The 21,236-nt window shown below is 26.7% G+C and overlaps 4 protein-coding genes across 6 annotated transcripts; 1 reads left to right on the top strand and 3 right to left on the bottom strand.

The window, feature by feature from the left end:
- Positions 1–1,229: 1,229 nt before the first annotated feature.
- Positions 1,230–8,059, bottom strand: LOC126839092 (ruvB-like 2). Of its 2 annotated transcripts, none has more exons than XM_050574127.1 (10): positions 7,912–8,059; positions 6,544–6,778; positions 6,115–6,265; positions 5,874–6,036; positions 5,694–5,803; positions 5,507–5,625; positions 3,658–3,770; positions 1,886–2,106; positions 1,549–1,802; positions 1,230–1,481 (listed from the first exon to the last, which is right to left on the bottom strand). In XM_050574127.1, exons 1-10 carry the CDS (start codon positions 7,915–7,917, stop codon positions 1,405–1,407), a joined length of 1,449 nt encoding a protein of 482 aa, XP_050430084.1. In that variant the 5' UTR covers positions 7,918–8,059; the 3' UTR covers positions 1,230–1,404. The 2 variants fall into 2 exon arrangements, with proteins under 2 accessions (XP_050430084.1, XP_050430085.1); XM_050574128.1 differs by lacking the exon at positions 7,912–8,059 and adding an exon at positions 6,857–6,975.
- A 385-nt stretch (positions 8,060–8,444) lies between these two features.
- LOC126839099 (nuclear envelope phosphatase-regulatory subunit 1-like) lies at positions 8,445–9,834 on the top strand. Its single transcript, XM_050574138.1, has 4 exons — positions 8,445–8,844; positions 9,167–9,238; positions 9,319–9,453; positions 9,513–9,834. The coding sequence occupies exons 1-4, from the start codon at positions 8,817–8,819 to the stop codon at positions 9,659–9,661; spliced, it is 384 nt and encodes a 127-aa protein (XP_050430095.1). The 5' UTR covers positions 8,445–8,816; the 3' UTR covers positions 9,662–9,834.
- Positions 9,835–9,906: 72 nt separating this feature from the next.
- LOC126839095 (U6 snRNA phosphodiesterase 1) lies at positions 9,907–13,072 on the bottom strand. 2 transcript variants are annotated; one of them, XM_050574133.1, is made up of 5 exons: positions 12,834–13,072; positions 12,565–12,729; positions 11,755–11,920; positions 10,472–10,628; positions 9,907–10,395 (listed from the first exon to the last, which is right to left on the bottom strand). In XM_050574133.1, the coding sequence occupies exons 1-5, from the start codon at positions 12,856–12,858 to the stop codon at positions 10,228–10,230; spliced, it is 681 nt and encodes a 226-aa protein (XP_050430090.1). In that variant the 5' UTR covers positions 12,859–13,072; the 3' UTR covers positions 9,907–10,227. The 2 variants fall into 2 exon arrangements, with proteins under 2 accessions (XP_050430090.1, XP_050430089.1); XM_050574132.1 differs by having other exon boundaries at positions 9,967–10,395; positions 12,569–12,729; positions 12,834–13,069.
- A 1,240-nt stretch (positions 13,073–14,312) lies between these two features.
- On the bottom strand, positions 14,313–21,230 carry LOC126839086 (exocyst complex component 7). Its single transcript, XM_050574066.1, has 14 exons — positions 21,027–21,230; positions 20,328–20,493; positions 20,048–20,244; positions 18,995–19,112; positions 18,675–18,925; positions 17,602–17,669; positions 17,395–17,492; positions 17,140–17,324; positions 16,896–17,075; positions 16,346–16,583; positions 15,831–16,047; positions 15,657–15,759; positions 14,967–15,100; positions 14,313–14,581 (listed from the first exon to the last, which is right to left on the bottom strand). Exons 1-14 carry the CDS (start codon positions 21,060–21,062, stop codon positions 14,479–14,481), a joined length of 2,094 nt encoding a protein of 697 aa, XP_050430023.1. The 5' UTR covers positions 21,063–21,230; the 3' UTR covers positions 14,313–14,478.
- Positions 21,231–21,236: the final 6 nt, after the last annotated feature.

The raw sequence follows: 21,236 nt of genomic DNA, 5'->3' as shown, positions 1-21,236 counted from the left end.
ATACCATTGGTCATACATTTTACAGTCAATGTTAATACTTGATGTTGAAAAAAAGGCATTTTATTATTTTTTTAAACCATCATGGTCAGAGTAAGACGCATTCCGTATAGTCAGGTTTAAGGTAGAAAATTAGGGCAACGTCATTTTAACCAAGAATATAAATGGATTTCTAACCTTTCTGAGGTTTCTTTATTAATCTCTACACAGGCCACTTATGTAACTTATATTTGAGTAATTTCACCAACCAACATTAAAATTTTTAAATTAAAATTAAAATTTCTTGTTTTATTCATAACTTTCATTCTAGGATTATTCTGGCATTATCTTACTCTAGACACATCGTCTGCAATTCCTGTACTATTCTCTTATTTTGGTATTATTCTACTATTAAATTATCGTTATATATATTTTTTAAATTGCTAGCTGTGTTTTAAATTAATAGACCTTGAATCAAACAACTAAAATCTGCTAGAAAAATGTTTGCCCCTTAATAAACTATTTAATGGATTTTAGTCAGAGTTTATTAAATAGAAAAATTGAATCCGCTGCTTAAACTGAATAGTATTATATTATATTGTTATAATAACATGAAGAGTAATTATAAAATATGAGTATTAGGTGTACACATTTTAAATCTATTTAGTGGCCCCCTACAATAGAATTTATTAAGGTACATAATATAGACAATTTTTAGATAAAACTAAACAAACTAAGCTAAAAATTTTAAACTTATACATTACCACAGCATAAGGTATATATTTTGTTATTTAATTTTTTTTTAAATACATGATTAAATGCATTATACATGCCCTGTTTTTGTACAAATACATGTTTTTACTTCAAACAGTACATTCCTAAAAAAACTAATTTAAGTTTGAAAAAAACATTTCAATTATTCGTAACATTTACAAAGTATCAAACGTGGCACAATTTTAAAGATATTTATAATTTATTAATAAATTATTCTATTTGAAAAATAAAAGTTTTTTTTTTTTACAATATATTTTAAATGAAAATGAAAATTGTACTTTGATCGATGCGCAATAATTAAATATTGAAAAATCTATATCTGTATTTAAAACTATTGTCAGGTTATATATTCTAGAGAACAATTAAAATTATAATGAGTTATTTCCGACCAAATATATGCAGATGTAGAAGCCCTTTAAAAATATATAGTCCTTAACTTGCTGTAATTAGTATCAGAATAATTTACCATAAAAATCACATAACTGTCCAATCAATGTTTTATTATAAAAATAAAAAAAAAATAAAAATTAGACATTCAGAGAATAACATCAGAGATTAAGTTATTTGAAATGGAGTTTTTTTACATTTAATTTTTTAAAATTTTTTTTTTTTTGAGAGAGAGAGATCATACATTTATTATTACGATAAAGATGCTCAAGACGAACTGTTGTTTTGAACTTCCATAGCATCAGAGTCCTCTTTATTTTCTCTGTCTTCTTCTTCTTCAGCATCTATTTTCAAATTTAAAAAAAATCAATGAACATCAATAACATTACAATGTACATATGTAATACTAACCTCCCATTGCATAATGATCAAACATATACTCCTTTTGGTATTCTTTCATAAGCTGAGTAGAGCGCTCTTCATCTAAGAATAGTCTATACACTTTTTTTACGTCATCCACTGTCACTTCAGTAGCCTTACGTTTTCTACAAACCAAATGTGCTGTGGTGATTAATTGAATGCCATATCTCAGTGATGTAGACTTGCTAATTTTGGCTAGAATGGCTAATGCATCTTTAGATATTTCACAATCTTCTTCTTCGGCTCTATAATCATATTTTTTTTTAAAAACAGGTAATCAGTGAAAATGATTTTTTAACATAATTAGAATGAAAAACTTCATACAAACCTTATTCTTAAAATCTGTTCTAGTTCTGGTTCAGAGTATGGTTGTGTCATAATAATAACCATACGATCAAGCAAATCAAGTGGCACACCATGTGGGGATTTATAATTTGTACCACGAATATTAGTTACTCCACGGTTAGTTGCTGTAATTACTATGGGAGCGATTTCATTTTCAAGAGCTCTGTTTAAAAATGAAAAACACTCAATGTCCAACATATGTACCTAAAAAAAAAATTATATATTATGATGGTTTTTTTTTTTTTTAGAAAACCGTAGTCAAAGCCTCCCAAAAGACTTCAAACTGTAAAAAAATAATCCTTTAAATTTTTTTTAAAATCCAAATCCTGAACTGAATTTTAGAATATCTTATAAATTAAAGAATTGTCGTAAAAAACATGGTCACAATATGAGCACACACAGACCTTTTTGATGGCCTTATTTTAACTTAAAACATACATTAATTCATAGACTTTGTTTCGGCCTATTTATAAATGGTTTAATTGTTATTGAAAAAATACAAATAAGCTCTAGAATAACGTAAATAAGTTTATTTACACTTTTGGCTACAGTTTTTTAAACAAAGAATTTTTGAAATTTTGTTGAGATCCAGCTGTGAATCTGCTCGAAAGATATTTTATGTCTGGGATGGACAAGCCTTAAGTAAAGGCTTCTTTTTAAAATAGCGAGACAAAGAGAGAAAAAGCCAAAAAAATTTAGAGAAATATTTTTTACAACTAAAAAAAAAAAAAATTACGGATATATACATATATTTAATTATATATTATTCAGTAATATTATTATTGTATTATACTTATACAAATATACATTATACAGTGAAGTAAAAAGTATTCATACACTCTATTTTTATTAAAAATATTTAATTTCTTCCATGATTTATAACTTTTTCTGTAAATTAACATTTGTTCATTTATCTAAATTCTTTTATTTTTATTATATTTAGGAATTACTTCAAAATATAGAATGTACAATTGTTACTTTATAGAAAGAAGAGTTAAATATCATAAAAGTAAATAATTATTTAGAAAAAAATAATATGGTGTATAAATACTTTTTACACTTTTAATATAATAATAATAATAATAATAATAAGTAATATATAATCAATAACAAATTAACTGAAAGTAATACAATCACTTTCAAATAAATGTTTTGATGCAAAACCGTAAATAAGAACTATTCACTATTAATAAATATTATATAGTTTTAATCAGTTGTAAAATATATAATCATGTAAATAAACCAACCAAAATATTTTATTAAAATTTTAACTAATTGTCTGTTTTTCGAAAAGTTATAACGTGCTACGTAAAATCAAAATTAAAGCTGTGTACATTTTTAACATTAGAATGTTAAATTTACATACAGTAAGTTGATAAATCAGAAATAATACCTGAAAGGTAATTTATTGGGCCAAAAAAAAAATTAAAAACGAGAAAAATACCTTTTGAGTGTATTAAACTTCCAAGTTGCTATGTTTGAATAAATCAACAGTCAATGAGTAAGATGAAAAGAAATAATATTTTTATTATATTATTAATACGATATATAACGACAACAAATTAATATCAACAGACTCTAAACATACCTAAAACATACCTACAGATTTGCATCAAAGCGTTTAAAAAGAGATTTTAACAGTTGTAGTTAAAATAGTTCCTACAGTCCTGTGACTACATCCATCGACATCACTATTCTTAGATCCCACTTCTAGTTACTTTTTACATTTATTTTAAAATATAGTGCTTTATTTACTTCGTCAATGAAAAGAACGCCGGCCAATAATTCAGCTTTGCCTTCTTCTCGCCATTCACTGACTTTACAATTTATTTGATCTCTGACTTCAGATTTAATTTCTCCAGTATCACCTGAAAAATATGTAAAAATTAAATAAAAATAATATTTTTATTTAAATATCACATAGGAGTAAAGTATGTCCCTAGTGCGCTTTATTGTTATTACAAGCTTGCAACTGCGCAATTCTCTTTGAGTTGAATGGCAACATTTTCATGACACATGCTACAGCACAAACTCTTCAGTGTTTAATGGATAATTGCCAAGTGTTATACGTATTTGAAGAGTAAATTAGTCAAACGTTCTATGTGCTAAAGTATAAAAATTGAACTTTATAATTTGATTTGTATTTTATTCATTACCAGAAACAATTTTGTAAATTTTTCAAGTAAGAAATAATTATTTAAAAAAAAAACAATCATATTTAAAATTTAAAAACATGTTTGTGTTTCCGGTAATGAATAAAATACAAATCAAATTATAAAATTCAATTTTTATACTTTGGCATTTGGAACATTTGACAAATTCACTCTTCATTTATCTTTTCAATAAATTATTATTTAATTAATGTTTTGTAACCCTTAAGATGACGTTATATCCCCTATTTATTAAGGAGTTAGGTATAGGCAATTTTTTGTAAAATCGTAATTTAAATGCTAAACTGTGATGTTTAATTATTAGTTATGTAATCTTGACTCTTTTTTGGTAGTTTATTTATTTTTCAAAATCTCACAGCATCCTTGACAGAGATTTAAAAAAAAATTTCATCTAAACTGGTACGCATATTCTCTCTTATCAACTAAATAACGATCATAGACCATTTTTTTTTACATATTTAAAATAATCAGAACTTTATCTAGGTTCTCTCGTCGGCTTTTTTTGATAACATGAACCCAACATTCACAATTTATATTTTAATTCTGACATATTTTAAACTTTTTTAAGTGCTTGTATTTTAGGTAAAATTTAAGTTTTCCATAAAAACCGACGAGAGAACCTAGTTAAAGTTCTCCTCTTTTTAACGGCACCAACATTTTTACTCTATGACCAAGTCGCTTTGACCTACACGCTTTACCATAAACCCATTTTTTACAATAATTTTTAAATGGTATAACGTCTTCTTAACCCTAAAAAACTAAAATAATTTTCAAAAACTTCACTCAAAACTTGAAAATTATTTAAGTTTTCAAATTGTTTACTTTATTGTTTCAGAGATTTTTATAAATTCAATGATGTATAATTTAAAATATCAATATGGTATGCAATAATAAACAATATTGAATCAATTAATATTAGACTGTTTAAAAATTATTGTAAAATATTATAAAATCATAGATTTGATAAAATTGATCTAATTATTATAATACTATACGTCCCTACGGATACACATAATTAGGTGTTTGTTCAGTGTTCGAATTTTGTATTACAGATAATAGAGATGTCTAAAAATTATTTTAACCAGAAATTGACTGCTAGATGCCGATGAGTGTAAACAGAAAAAAGTTAGTCCAACAAAATTGTACTGAAACTGAAAAATTATGATGAAAATTTGATTTTAGTAGTTTAACTGTCTCAAACTTATTTTACAGACATTTTAAAGCTCATTCCGTTTAATCCAAACTTTTGGTGATTCGGGCGGAGTTTGGTCCTAAAAAGTCTGGGTTAGCGAGACACTACTTTAGTCGAACAAATTTTTTTAGACTATAACCTAAAAAACTACCTAATTACTAGATAGTTTTGGACATATCATATTACACACAAAAGTTCTGACCAAATAAATAAACATTTGTTAGTAAAGTTATCATTATACCGGAAAATAATGCTAAGAATCCATGTGTTCTTGAATTTATTACATCAATCTCATGTAATGTAACTGTATGTACAACTTCTTTGCGTTTCTGAAGTTCTCCTTCGGGACATTGTACAAATCTGTAAAGAAATAATATACAATTATTAGCTGTGTTTTATAGAACAGTAAATGAAATGCAAAATAATACCTGGTTTGTGGACCAGATGCATCATAATCTCTGGATCTAGTAAATGATCTTCCGATTTTGTTGACTTTTCCACTAGCCACGTCAATAGTAACAACGTCACCAGCCAAAACCTTTTGTATCACAAATATAACATAGAGTATACACGACAAAATACTAATAAATAAAAACAATAAATGTTACTTTTTCTTTTAACAATGCTTCAATCATTTTATTTCCAAGATCGTAAACTGTTTCCATATCTGTAGTTCTCATGGTTAATTTTCCTACTTTTGATCCTGTTCCCGTGACGGGTCTTTCTATTTGAAATTCCACTACTTCACCTTCGATAATTTCACTTTCCTCTCTAAAATATAACAGATAGGTAATAGAAAAACAAATAATAATTGTATAATGTACAATATTATAATACAAATTAATTTACTTTATTCGAACACCTATAGATTTACGAATGGCTTGAGTCAGCGCTTCAGTTTTGCTCATTTCCAGACTATATATTTCAGAACCTGACATGCATGTAAATGGTGTATCTGAGCCTAAAGCTTGTGCCAATGCCATAGCAATTGCTGTTTTCCCTGAATAATGAAAATATTATAGAGTACAAGATAAAATAATTAGTTTATTATTAACAACCAAAGTTAGTGGAACCAAAGAAGTAGGTGTATGTGATAAAATATGATATGGAGGATATGTAGAATGAATTAAGAACGATGATAGGATATATTTAAGAAGAGAGCAGATTTGGCTGACCAACCCCATTTTTTTGGGATATGGTAAAGAAAGAGATTTAATTATATGGTTGAAAAAATTTAAATCTAGTCGCAAAAATGTATTATATACTGAATAAAAATACCTGTGCCTGGTTCTCCAGCGAGTAAAACTGATCTACCAGCAATCTTTTCTTCTTTTATCATATCCAAAACAACACCCATAGCTTTACGAGCTTTTAATTGACCTACTAAGCCTTGTGATACATTTCTGGGTTCCCTATTGTCATCAAGCCCAAGACCTCGTATGTGAGAATGTGCACCAATCCTTTCTACTCGAGATATTTCTCGCACTTCTTGAACTTTTGCTACCGCAGCTGCCTAAATAAATAAACAACAAACACTCTTTAAAGATAGGTAGCTTTTACAAATTTTAGAATTTTTTCAACATGTTAATACCTCAAAAAATAATTATCCAGTGCCATGGCTGTGACGCGAGTTAAATATAAAAAATTAGGACGCGCTGTGACCAGTGTATAATATCTCGAAGCAAAGTTTACCAATTTTAACTGTGTAAATTTTGTTGTTTTCAAAACAGTTCTCTAACTAACAACTACAGAACCGATTTTTATCTACTATGTGTTAAAATATCAGAAATGTTATGCAAATTATATTTTTGTAAAGATTATGTTATAATGATAAGTAAAGTGGAGTTATAAATCCAAATTAGAAGTAAACTTTTTTATTTTTTTTATTTTTATTTAAGATAATATTTACAATCTATACAGTATATATGTTAAGTATAATAAGTAAATGTGTTAATAATAATAATAATAATAATAATAATAATAAGTAAGTAGTATAGCTTGAATGGCTTGATGAGGGAGTGATCCGTTAGCCACACCTCTAGAAAACTTTTTTTAGGTAAAAATATAGTAAAAAGTCACCGTGGTAGCCGAGTTGTATAATCTGGTTATCACTTACTTCATATCTCTGCTATGTGTATTAAGCTAAGTTAAGTAAACTAAAAATATTACTCAATATTATAATTATTTACTGGACGAGAACATTTTTACATTAACTTAAATATTTATTTATTTTATATTGTTCATCACATGCTAAAAGATACAAACATTACTAACAATTATACATCCCTGTAAAAATATTCAGGCACAATATTTAAGTTTACTTAACTTAGCTTAGCTTAATACAATATTCACAACTTAACAGTTAATAGCGCTAAAAGTCAAAAGAATATATTTTTTTTACTTGGAACAAAAAGGAGGGTTTTTATTTTGATAATATTATTATTTAGCCCTAGTAATGTACTAATGCAAATATGCATTGTCAAAAAGAAAATTAAAAACCATATATACCTTTATATTATAACCATAATATACCTTTTATTTTAACTATTAAGTGTAAGGGAAAAATGCAAGACAAATTACAAAAAGCCGCATGCAACCTTAACTGGTTAAATTACCAATAAACTTATTACAAAAAATATTACTTACGGACATGATGATTAAAGTCAGTTATACAAGACTATTACAAAATATTAAACAATAAGAATTTACTCGTATTATTTATAAAGCGGAAAAATAAAAACATGGACATAACCAATAAACACCACGGATGATTCACTCATAAGTCATTGATAAACACAGATATATATATGTGTGTTGATAAATGACATTCGGCCATAGGTTCCCACCTTCCGGGTGATAACAAGTTTCCATGTTACCACTATCATTGATTAAACATATTACGTACATAATAAAGTAATCAATTAGTAAACGATGTCACTATGGTTATGACGGTAACACTGATGCCAACGCTCCGCATTATCCCGCCTTCGTGGTTGTTTTTTTTTTGCCAAGTTATTATAACCTAGCATAGATATATATATAATAAACTAGATTGCTAACTAGCGATAAGAATTGAAGCCGACGGTCCACCATTCTGGTGGGGTTTATGTGTGTTATCAATGCATATTATATATATATCTGTATATATTATTATATCAATATTATATAAATAAATCTGTGATTGTTATAAACATATATTATTCTCACGTGATAAGGTTCTAATTCCCACCAAGACGGCGGAAAGTGGCTGCTTCAATTTGCTCTATTGGTGGCATGTACAGTTAGCAATCTAGTTTATTATATGTATCTATGTTCTTGAGTGTCTCTTCTGGTTATTTTGTGATCCGGTTATCTTAATTCGTGGTGATAGTAAACTAAGTGACTGATAACGAAACGAATATAATCAAAACAAAACATTGTAAAAGTGTAAACTGTAAAAGCCAAAAGAGCAGTGGACTATTAAAAAAAATAACTAGTTTAATAGTTTTTAAATTAGTACGGAAACTAATAAATTTTATTCAAGAAATTACCAAGACTGAATAATAATTATAATGTCATTTGAACAGACTGCATGCGATGGTAGTTTTATTAGTATTATAGTATTAATAAAAAACTAAAATACTAGCTTTAGAATAAGAGATTATTCGACATTCTAATGGTTAAAAATATTTTCTAAGAAAAATGCTTTTTAAATTACATAATACTATAATTTTAGTAAATATTTTAAATTTTAGTTATTTTATTGTAAATTTTTAACGTGTACTTGCCCAACGACTTAATTTTTATTTGAACTACAACTGTTTCTTTAAAATTTAGTTCTGGAACTACTTTATACTGAAACTATATTTTTTTGACAGCTATTTTATTGATTTATTAATAATATAAGTCATCAATGTTATAGATCTTAAGGCTTTCGAGAGGAGACTAACTGAAGTAATTGCTTCTATTAAACCAATTACTAATCGATGGCGGAGTAAGCAATATATAATTTTCATTGCATGTTTATAAAACAAATTATAATTTGATTGATGTATTGTATTTTTTTTTAAACAGCAATTTTAGCCATTTCAACAATAAGTGCATCAATTGGAGCATATTATTGGCTTACAGACCCACAAACAGCAAAAGTATCTTTTGTTCAATCACTTTACAACCATTTATTATTTACTATATCATCAATAACATTAAGTAAGAACAGTTAACTTGTTAATTGATATAAAATTTCTATGTTTTGACTATTTGTTTAGTGATATTACTCTTGACTGGAATTCACAAAAAAGTAATAGCCACATCAATTATAACATCAAGAGCAAGGCATGTACTTTCAGACTTCAATATGTCCTGTGATGACTCCGGCAAACTTATTTTAAGACCTCGGCCACAACAAATTACATGATAAGTTATATACTTATTTTTGTTAGTTTGTTATAAACAAAAGCAAATTGACAAAAATAATAATTTTAAAAATGGTTTTCAAAAATTATTATACATTTAAATGTATTAGTTTGAATATAAACAATTTCTGTTACATAAAGGTCTGTAATTACTGAAAGTATTTCATTTAATAAAAATTAAATTTATTTCTCATCTGTTGCTCACATTATGTGCCTAACATGATTATTTTTAGCACAGAATAAAGCGCTCTCTTAAAATAAAAAACAATACGAAGTTCAAATTTAATTTTTTTAAATACCATTATATATTGAATATAATAATGATTTACAGTTTTTATGCAAGTTGATGTAATTACACATAAGTTTTTCATTTTTAATTGTAATCGTTATATATATAAAAATCTCAAGTCACAATGTTTGGTAGCGATGAACTACGAAACTACTTAACTGATCTTGATGAAATTGTTTACACTGTGTGTAATTTGGTCCAACTTGAGAGATAGGATAGGTTAGATAGGAAAAATTGGAAAACTTAATTATATATATTTATATATATATTACAAACAAATTAAACAAGGTCAAAATGAAATATTTTATTGCCTGTTTTACACATTAATTTGTCTACTCTAAGCATACGGCATACATCAAATTCAAATGCTATATTTTTTAATCTGGTTCGTAAATGGTTAGACTGATCTCCTAAACACCATGCAACACTTAAGTGAAACTTAGGATCCTTTAAAAAATAATACATAATGTTATTCGTAACATATAATTATTATATTAAAAATTATATGAAATATTATACTTACTTCATAATATTTAGGTAAATTATAATTTGATAATACACCATCAAGTTGTTCTACACATTGTAATAACAATTCTGGAGGTTGAGCAAGAAAACCAACAAAAGTGCGGGTACAATTGTCATTACAAAATACTTCTAATTCGCCAAAGGTAATGGTAAATCTAAAATACATAATTACAGATATAATGAAAATTAAATTTTTGTATATTTAAGCTACAACATTGTAACTGAAGCCATTTATTTTATAAAGATGTGATTGCCAAAAACTGTTTTGAGAAAATCAAGTTTAATTTCAACTGGTTAAAATCAATACTTAATTTAATGTTAAATATAAATGTTATACATCAAAGTTTAATGAATTTTATTAGATTTTTATTAAGCTATATCAAATGTAAAAAAGGCAGTACAGTGGGGTCAGGGCATGGTGGGGGCGGAGAGGTTACAGGTCTACAGATTATATTATAACTGAAAGTGATAAAATAACTTTTAAAAAAAACGCTTTGATGCAAATCTGTGGATAGTATGTTCAAACCAGTTATAGCGGTTTAGAAGAGATTGTGGGACCAGCAATAATGTAATAAATTTAATATTTAGTCTTGTGCAGGGTTGATCGTCTGTCTATAAAAATGTACTGTCATAGTTACCCATATATCGTAATTAACAATATAATAAAAATATTTTCATTACTTATTGACTGTTGGTTCACTCGCACATAGCAACCTAGAAACTAACTAAGGCCAAAGTGTAAATTTACCCTATTTTTGGTGTTTTTCCTTAATAAAAAAATTGACTACAGATTTATGAGAAAATTGTATGTTATAGATCCATTTTAGATCTACCTTCAGTCTAATTTTCAGATCTAAATCTCTAAAACTTTGCTTGAAAAAGTGAAATAAAGAAAAAAATTCTATCCCTTCTAAGGGAAAGGGTTTATGATATTTTTTTGGTTTGTTAATGTTTATCGATAGTACTATGTTTGAAGAACAATTTGTATAAATTTGGAACATTTTCAACTATTTTTAAAAAAGTTATAGAGCATATATAATATAAATTTACCTAGAAAAATGACATTTCAGATTCAGTATAAATTTTTAATTTTACTATCAAGTTGTCTCAAATAAGCCCTAATGCCTCTATTACCAACACATTAATATTATATCCTAATGAAAACAATTGAAATATTTTATTTAAAATGGTTGTACAGTGCAATAAGCTCTTAAAAAAATAAACAGCTTCAATTGTTAAATAAAGACTTGAAATTATTAGAATAAGGTAATAAACTATTACTTTTCAATTGACTTAAGTTTTGATATCAAATCGCTAATAAAACGATTAATCCAATGGAATTGCAAAACAATTGTTCGTGTAAGACTGACATGTGGATTATTAATTATTTCTAGGCCAAATTCATTCAATTTTTCTTGAATTATCTCCACTAAATCCAAATCTGGACCTATTAAAAGTAAATCAATATAAATTATATAGATATGCATTATGTCTCCATCACCGGGTGCTTAGATTTCTATATTGGATCTGTATGCTATTAGTATACCCCGCCAGCAGTGCTGTGAATGTCCCAGCACCACTGTAAGGTTACACTACAGCAGCTGATGGGAAGAGATAAATACTGATAATAGATTGTCAGAACCACTGATATATTACACTGATTCAATATTTATTTTGAAGTTGGGGAAAATGTCCTAATTTATTATAGAAAGATATATACTTTTTTAATACAGTTATTATATAAAATTTTACCAAAAAAATTGTATATTGCAGGTATAGGAAGGCAGCTATCTAGTAGTAATATCAGGAGCGTATTTATGAGGGCGGCTGAGGGGACTCCAGCCCCCAATTTTTTTTAGTCTGCCTATGGGCTTGTAGGATGTGAATTGTAGAAGTCTAATATTATCAAGTTTTTATTAGGAGTTAGTACCTCAGCCCCCACCCCCCCAAAAAAATATCTAAATACGCCCCTGTAATATAATTGTGGTCCAAACCCCCCACTAGCAATCCCGTAAAGCCTGAAAAAAATAATTGGAAATATATATTATTTTGAAAATACAACAAAAATATTTTAATTATTTTTTTACCTACTCACAAGGTATATAAACAAAAGTAGCCCAATTGCCACGTTCATGTTCAAACATACGAGCCCTTCCTTGATGAAGATTCTGATCATTAATTGGCTTTGGATGGAATTCTCTGTCATCAAACATTGAAACAACAGTTTTGGGTACGGGTAACTTGGACTCAGAATTTCTAATTAAAAAATCAAAATATAAATGTACTTTTCAAGTGTAAAATAAATGTTATTATAGATTTCAAAATTCGAAGCTAAGTGTAGTTTAGTAGTAGTTATTTACTTGTCTTCGTCGTCACTCTCTCCATAATTTTGTATTAAGTCCATAAGGTCTGTCTAATTTCAATGAATAAAAAATACAATATAGAAATTACTTTAATTGATTCTATAACTACCTAGTAGGTAGTAACATTAATATAACAATAACCTAAAAGTAAATAGAAGAACACGGTTAGCTAGGTGCTTAAGTAATATTTTAAAATAAAATTAACAATTATTAACAAATAGCTTTTCAAATATTGATAAACAAAATTCTGGCGGTGATAAGAAACAAGGGGTACTAAACATTATGTTTTCGAAAAAATCATCTGGTATTGCTGGTTCATAGATTAATTAATGGCACAGATATATATATAATAAACTAGATTGCTAACTAGCAATAAGAATTAAAGCCGACGGTCCGCCATTCTGGTGGAATTTATGTGTGTTATAAATGCATATAATATATATCTGTATATATTATTCTATCAATATTATATATATATATATATATGATTGTTATAAACATATATTATTCTCGCGTGATAAGTTTTAATTCCCTCCGAAATGGCGGAAAGTAGCTGCTTCAATCTTCTCTATTGGTGGCATGTACAGTTAGCAATCTAGTTAATTATATACATCTATGATCAATGGCTATTTGTAGCCATGGTTATGGATAAATATAACCGATATATTATATTATCTATTACCGTAGTTGTAGCAAAGCAATATATTATTACACGATACTCAATGTATTATACAGATTACAGATATGAGATAAATTATCACACGACACACACGTCATTACACTATATTATACAGAAATAACAGAATACAGAGGAGTGAGAATAATTGAGATATTAATTATTAATTTTTTTATAGTAGTTATTTATTTACATTGTTGCACTCAATTCATACCATAAACTTAGAATTTCCAGATTTAGTTCTTATTACTAATTACTGTTCGTTTAATATGATATAATATTCATACTATATCTATGACACTAAAGACTAATATTATAATACTGATGAAATGCCTTTTAAGATTTATTAATATTATAATTTACATGATTAGTGTAATTATTCGACTAGATTTAATTCAGTTACTTTAAAAGAATCAACTATAAATTTACAACATTTTAAGCGTAATTAGCCTAAATTAATTATCTTAATTCCTCACACCACATCTTTTATGTACCTATACTCTATCCCATTTAAGAAAGGTAGTGCGCAATAACCAAAGCATGTCATTCCTGGCAGCGAAGGCGCGTTCGAGAGTAATGCCACATTAAATATAATTTTAAATTTGTCCACTTCAACAAACTTTAGTTACAACATGTTTTTTTAACATATTTTTTATTGACCGTGGATAGTTATTATTGTTTATTTATCAACATTTCATATTAATAAAAAATATACAATAAACACTAATAAAGAAGCAAATGGTAAGTAGTACACTTGCCAATTATAAGGTCAGTAATAAATATGTTATAAAACTAATACATTAAAAAACATAAATAAGTAAATTGATTTAATCTGTAATTGATACATGATACATCAATGCAGTTAGGTATATAAAAATACAAACTTTTGTAAACAATAATAAATAATGCTTTAAGTAATAGCATTAATAATTTAAATATTTTTAAATGTTTAAATACTAAATAAACTTAGGCTGCCACGTCAAAGAATCTGTCAAGCATCGCTGACACTTGAGCTGGAGTATACTTGACATACTTTTCTGGATTTTTAGTAAATGATGATTGTGAAAACCTTAAATAAAAAAAACAGATATTATTCATTATAAATGCTTTAAATGTACGTCTTTAATCAAGTGCCAATAGTTTTTTTTGCAATATAGTGTTAGATAGCTAAACATAAAAATTAAAACACTATTCAATTTGTATAAAAAAATGACTCCCAGAACAAAAATTAAAAAATGTATAAAAAGTTGTCTACAAAATTAACATACAGCCTAATGGAAAACAAAAACATTTAAGGTCATTCGCCGAAAAAAGTTATAAAAACTGAGATTGGCCCTTATTAACATTTGATACAAGAATATTAATACATTTTAAAATAATTTGTCTTTTATTTTGACTTAGTACTACAAAGTAACAGAAATACTACATTAAATAAATAGAATACATTTCATTACTTGTCATAAAATGCGCTGTATTTAGGCAAAATATACTCTTTGTTGTCACGCTTTAATCCTTCTCGTAGTTCAATGTCTGGTATAGTATAGCCTCTTTGAAGTTTAAGAATTTCTTCAACTTCCTTATTAAAACCCTATTTTTTAAATTATATTTATTAAAAATTGACTAGTCTTTTATACATATAATTACATAATCTTAATTAATTTAAGTCTTGCAAATTAAATTTTTGAATCGGATTATCACAGCATTCTTGACAGCGATTTAAACATTTTTTTCATCCAAACATAGCTACACAGAATGTGTTTTACTCAGTTCATAGTGATTTTATGGTAAAAGCCCCTGTTCTAAAATCGAATAACAATATTTCAAGGACAATGTCATATCCAATTTTGAAAATGATAATGTTAAAAAAGTTGATAGATATTTTAAAAAGTAAAAAAATATGATTTTAAATGTTAAATATTAAGTTAAACATTAGGTTTATAAAAAAAAAGATACGACATTGACTCCAAAATGTTGTCATCTATCATTTTCATTATGGGTATTTTTGCTCTAAAATCATCACAGAGGGAGTAAAACGCATTCTGTGTAGGTATGTTTTAACGCTAGAAAATTGGTTATATAGCGGCCTCTTAACAAATCAATGTTTAATAAGTTAAAATAATAACAAAAGAAAATTAGAAACTTACAGAAAATCGTTCTTTTATTATGTTACGATCTTTGTCCTTAAGTTTACCATTTACTACTTGTATATCATCTAAATTGGCTATGAAACTATTAATTTTACTCCAACTGAAATATAGTATATCATATGTTATTTATTGAAGAATAAACAAATTATTGTTTTAATAAAAAAAAATTACCATTGTTGGTATGATTTTTTATGTGCTGCTATCATTTCGAGATAAGTGTTCTCACACTCTGGTTCAGTAAGTGAAACAATATCGAGTAGAGCTGACCGTTGTAATGCTTTGATCACATAATGACAATTATTCAGTCTAAACAAATATTTAACGCCTATCTCGTTGTAAGAATCACTTCGGTTCACGAGCATTAGATTTAGTTGAGATAACACTTTTTCTGAAAGCAAAAAATAAAAAATAAAAAAATGTTATATTTTCAAGAAACTCATACCAAGTATACCTTGTAACTAGTAAAATACACATTAGTATTAGTCTTATACATTAGGTAAATCTATTAAAATAACTGATTTATAACTTATTTATTTTTAAAATCTACTAGCAAAATTAGTTTTGTCAACTTAAAAACACAATCACAATAATGTTCACTTTAGTGTTGACAGCTATTTGAAAGATTTAGTATATAGAATATAAAGGTATTAAATTTTACTCATGAGAGTCAACATAGAATAGCTTACTGATATAAAGTCCCAAGAGAAATTTATATTTGTCTGCTACAGGTAGAATATGAGGTACCATGTTATTGTAAATTGGAACTTGAGCTAAAAGAGGACCAACACTATCTATATATTCAAGAAGATGTTCCATAAGCACTACAACGTCACTAGTTAACTGGTAAACAGTGCCATCACGCGGCAACCCCATAGAAGTGTCGGTTCTAACACTTTCAATAATTTCGTCTAGTGTACGAACTCCCTACAACAAATAAACACCATTAATTAATTTAAAATATTAATCACTAGGGTAATGCTTAAATATATTTTTCTTAAAGACAGCAACTCACGTATTACCAACACTTTAAAATGACAAACTAAACGATTTATAACTAACAAAAGCATACAAATTTGGCCAGTTGTTTTTTTAATTTGAATATAACTATAAACTTAGGGTAAAATACAATATTTAATTAACACTTTTTGGTTTTATAATAAGATGAAAAATATATGTGTACCATTATGTTTTCAAACATTTTTTTTAAGCATCACTAATAATGACATAAGTATTTACTGTTGAATGAAGAGTATTGAGAATTGTGGAATATTGTCCTCGAATAATCGGATCACATCCTTCCATTGTACGTTCAAAATCAGTCTTCATAGCAGCCAAATGCTTTAAGATTGGAAACATAACAAACACATTGGAGAATTCTTTTCTATGTATACAACGTTTAGCTCTAGCTGATATATTCTGTTTAAACATTTTTAAAATATAAAATTTGGTCAAATACAAAGATTTTAATAATATTTATTACTTCTCCTTCATGAACAATATTGGATAGACTTTCTTGTATGATAATTTGAAACACTTGGTGGTGATGTTTGATAGGTATTATACCAACCATAAGAGAAAGTTCTGCTTGCATAAGCCTTTGTAAGGCAATCACTGAAACTAGATAATTTTCCATTTCTTGTTCATCTACTACATCTTCTCGATTTTCTGTCAAATTTTATTTCAATTAAATATAAATCCAAATAAATCCTTTTTTTTACAATTTTTTTTGACTTACCAAGAAGAGCAGGTCGTCTGTTTCCTAAATTGAGACCAGTTGACTGTCCAATGGTTTGAGATGCTTTCATTAACATTCGATTGGCCTTTCTTTCAAAGCTTAAAATTATAATGAAAAAATCATTAATAATTATAAAAAATACACAAGAATATTATTATAGTTAATTAATACTTTAAAGACTAATAACTATACAATTTAGTGACTTACACATGTTGGATACGCTTTGAAGTTTTTCTAGTGACTGTCACTTCAGGTCTATGTGGAAACTTTGATTTCTAAAAATAATATTTTGAAATTAAAAATTGGGAATATACAACAAATCAAATGAGTCAAATTCTGAAAGAGTCTAGACAGACTTCTTCATAGTTAATTTATAAGCCTAAATTTTCAAAGTTTAGAGGATAGAAAGAAGATATTTTATAACACATTTAAAATAAATTTAGTTAAAAATTAAATTGATACTTCCAGGCTGCTTGAAAGAATAAATGTCTGTATTTAATTAATTACTTTTTGTTCAAGATATCCACCCTTAAAAGAAATGATTTAATGAATGACCTACCGTTTGGAGGTATGCATCTTGCGAAATTTAGTGAGAACCTTATAAAGTATTTTAGTATTATGTGAATTATTTAATATTTTTATTTTTTAAATGAATTATATAATATGTTGTTGATCTTTATTAAACATAAACTATGAAAACAGTATCAGTCATACATTATATTTAAAATAAGTAAAAATATAAATCAGGATATACTAAGTTGGAATCCGAACAATGGACTAATTTATACCATATCGAAGACGTTAATAAATGTTGTGATATATTATACAATAAAATCGATAACGCTGTTAGCTCTGCAACTGAGATCAGGAAAACGAGTTTTAAATATAAACGTCTTAAAGAATGGATGACGGCCGGATGAACTCTTTGGACTGTGAATTAAAAAAATGTATACGTATAATGCCTAAACATGCGAAGAAATTTGTAAATACTTGGCTGTATATAAATATTGGAAAAGTTAAAAAAAAAAAAAAATTATATGTTGGAATAGTTTAGAATAATAAATTATATTGTTTCGAGCTAAAGAGCTTAAGAGATTAATATATAATTCATTTTGTTGCTTTTTAAAAAAAATATAATATATGTATAACTCTCTATCTCCGACACAAGCATTTGCTTTTAGGAGATAGATAAATCTATTTAATTCATATGTATTTTTTTGTAATGCAAATGTTTTATGATTTAATAAAAAAAAAATTACATTATTTTAAGTATAACATACCACAGCAGGAGATCCAACTGTTTGTCCTAAAGCTGCCATATAGGTGCTGCCTGCACTACCAGTTTTCTGATATTCTTTAAGAGTAGTCATAGATTTAGTAAGAGTATTTGCACGAACCCTCGCATAAACATTCATGTATTCATCACGCGACTGACTAATTAACCAGTCAGCTAAACGAATAAGATCCGTAGAAACGTTTTCTGGAAAATGGCTTATAGAACTTACAGAAGACGAATCATCAGTCACTAATTCTGTAAAATAGAACTAAATTTTTTTAGGTAAAATTGAACAGTTATACATGGGATATTTATTGTAGTTACCATCATCATTAGTAACAATATCAAGAAGAATAGCAGGTTGAACATGTTTACTATGTTTTAAAAGTAGTTCTTTAAATTCTCTTTGAATTGTGTCCCCGCCAGATTTGAACAGTGAAGACTAAAAAAGAAAAATGTATATTATAGAGCATCACCAAGAAATAAAACAAAAACTAAATAACACTTATATAAATGGTGCTTAGGCACTATTTTTTAATTGATAACATTTTTTTTCTTTTTGAGAATGTTTAAAATTTACGTTTTATAGTATATTTAAAAAATTAGTGGATAGAGTAATCGAGAATTTAAAAATACTTAAGCAAAGACATGATTGATTTTAAAATGTACAATTAGCGGTGCTATACACAAGAACAGCGACCGATTTTATGTGAAATTTCCACTGTCAAGAGAGGTACCCTCATCATAGTTTACCATACGCCCATCCATAACACCAGTCGTTGTTGTTATGAATAGCACTGCTTATCTGTATATTTTAAAATAATGGCACAGATAATGTTTTTCTTTAATTACTGTACAAATTTGTTGATTTTACAAAATTTTTAAAACACTTAGGCTTTGATTTGCGCACATTTTTTTTGATGAAAAATAATTGTAGTTTTGTGTATAGAGATGACTGTGATAATCTGACAAATAAATAACGACCATTATCATTACATCAAGAATTATCATTACTGTATTACTAAATATAAGTTTAAGGTATAAATTAAGATTTTTCTAAAAATTGCCTATACTTTTCTCCTTAATACATGGGTGGGTAACGTGATCTTAAATTCCATTTGATTAAATATGTAAAATGGTTGCCTGATTCAATAAACATTTTATTTTAGACGACTTTTTTTTAGTTTAAAAGTAAAATTTGAACTACCTAGAACTTCATCAGGACGTTTAAATTGAATTTTAGATATAATTAAATAAATTATTTCAATCAAAGAATACTGATAAAATTTTAAATGATGTTATGTAAAAATGTTAACTTGATAATAAAGAACAAATTTAAAAATTAATCGATTCATTTATAATACAAAATTAACTTACTACGTTTTCCAATTCTACGCTCTGGGGATTATTTTTTTCAAAATAGTTTTTAGCTTCATAGAGTCTTTCCATAGCATCTAAGTACTCATTTAATCCATCTTGCCCATTTGGTCTAGATAATATAATAGATTCCACTTGCGGACATACATCATGATATTTAATTACTTTGTCTAGTTCAAAAAGTGTCTTTTCAACATCTATGAATGAAAAAAAAAGATGTAATGTTTTACGTGTAGTATTTGTAAAAATATGTTACAATCAGTAATGGTGGCAAGCATACTATTTTTTTTTAGTTGTAAATTTTCCATTTCATTATATATTGGTAATATAGTTTGTTGAAGATGACCCAGACGATTCTCAAACGATGTAAGAATATCAACCATTTTTTCAGATAATTGACTACTGCGTTTTACTTGTTCTTTGAATAATGCTAAATTATTTTGTTCCTACATAATAAACATGCTATTATTAAGTATTAATCATTAACATTCTAAAATACAATAATACTATGAGATAAACACCAAATTAATTTATACTATTAATTTGAAAACATCAAATGTGTACTTTTACTTTTTTCTGGTACCAAAATCACATCACATTCTTGGAAGATCTTGTGTATGAAACTGTTATGTTATCCAGTTTCACTTTTAATAAACAAATTACAAATTACACTGAATAATTGTGGCATGATCATAGCTATTGAATGTTTTATATTATCATTAATGATGATTTAATTATCAGTAGTCAATGGGTAGGAATATTAATTAAATACCCATAGATAGCACATAGAAATATAAATATTGGAAAAACGTTCTAAATACTTTGGTTCTTACTAATGAGCAATCAATTTTAAACATCACATGGACTGTCTATGTATATTTAATCAGATAAATGGTAATAGTATAAAGTATATACGTTATTTTATAAACTTATTAATTTTCTTGAATAAGTAAAAATTGAACAACAAAAATGTAAATACCTGTTCTAATTTTTCACTAGAATCCATGTTCCTCATTGTTTGATAAAATGTAATAGGTATGAATATTTTGCAGTACTTAAAAAATGAATCAAATTATAGTGTTTGTAAATGTGTAGAATTAAAATATAACAAAACTAGAAAACTTAACATATTATTTACTAATCGGGAATTAAAATTTAGAATGATTATTATTATTGTGATAGAGATTAG

The sequence above is a fragment of the Adelges cooleyi genome, unplaced genomic scaffold, assembly GCF_023614345.1.
Source record: "Adelges cooleyi isolate 19-005CV unplaced genomic scaffold, UGA_ACOO_1.1 ACOO_flye_CR_arks_rails_tigmint_CR_PRNA_30, whole genome shotgun sequence".
NCBI classification, from domain to species: domain Eukaryota; kingdom Metazoa; phylum Arthropoda; class Insecta; order Hemiptera; family Adelgidae; genus Adelges; species Adelges cooleyi.
This window is presented reverse-complemented; position numbering and strand designations above follow the sequence as displayed.

What these genes read in the sequence shown, in the direction of transcription:
- LOC126839092 (XM_050574127.1), bottom strand. An exon ending in AAGCATTGTTAAAAGAAAAA is followed by an intron (nt 5,804 to 5,873) that starts GTAACATTTATT and finishes GTGATACAAAAG; the next exon opens with GTTTTGGCTGGTGACGTTGT. An exon ending in GCATCTGGTCCACAAACCAG is followed by an intron (nt 5,626 to 5,693) that starts GTATTATTTTGC and finishes ATTTCTTTACAG; the next exon opens with ATTTGTACAATGTCCCGAAG.
- LOC126839086 (XM_050574066.1), bottom strand. Translation starts at nt 21,062, where the DNA reads ATGAGGAACATGGATTCTAGTGAAAAATTAGAACAG. An exon ending in TTTACAACTAAAAAAAAATA is followed by an intron (nt 20,245 to 20,327) that starts GTATGCTTGCCA and finishes TTTCATTCATAG; the next exon opens with ATGTTGAAAAGACACTTTTT. An exon ending in TAATAAAAGAACGATTTTCT is followed by an intron (nt 15,101 to 15,656) that starts GTAAGTTTCTAA and finishes TTTAAAAAATAG; the next exon opens with GGTTTTAATAAGGAAGTTGA.
- LOC126839099 (XM_050574138.1), top strand. Translation starts at nt 8,817, where the DNA reads ATGTCATTTGAACAGACTGCATGCGATG. An exon ending in TGAACAGACTGCATGCGATG is followed by an intron (nt 8,845 to 9,166) that starts GTAGTTTTATTA and finishes TCAATGTTATAG; the next exon opens with ATCTTAAGGCTTTCGAGAGG. An exon ending in TATATCATCAATAACATTAA is followed by an intron (nt 9,454 to 9,512) that starts GTAAGAACAGTT and finishes CTATTTGTTTAG; the next exon opens with TGATATTACTCTTGACTGGA.
- LOC126839095 (XM_050574132.1), bottom strand. Translation starts at nt 12,877, where the DNA reads ATGGACTTAATACAAAATTATGGAGAGAGTGACGACGAAGACAA. An exon ending in TACTTTTGTTTATATACCTT is followed by an intron (nt 11,921 to 12,568) that starts GTGAGTAGGTAA and finishes TACTTTTAATAG; the next exon opens with GTCCAGATTTGGATTTAGTG. An exon ending in ATTTACCTAAATATTATGAA is followed by an intron (nt 10,396 to 10,471) that starts GTAAGTATAATA and finishes TATTTTTTAAAG; the next exon opens with GATCCTAAGTTTCACTTAAG.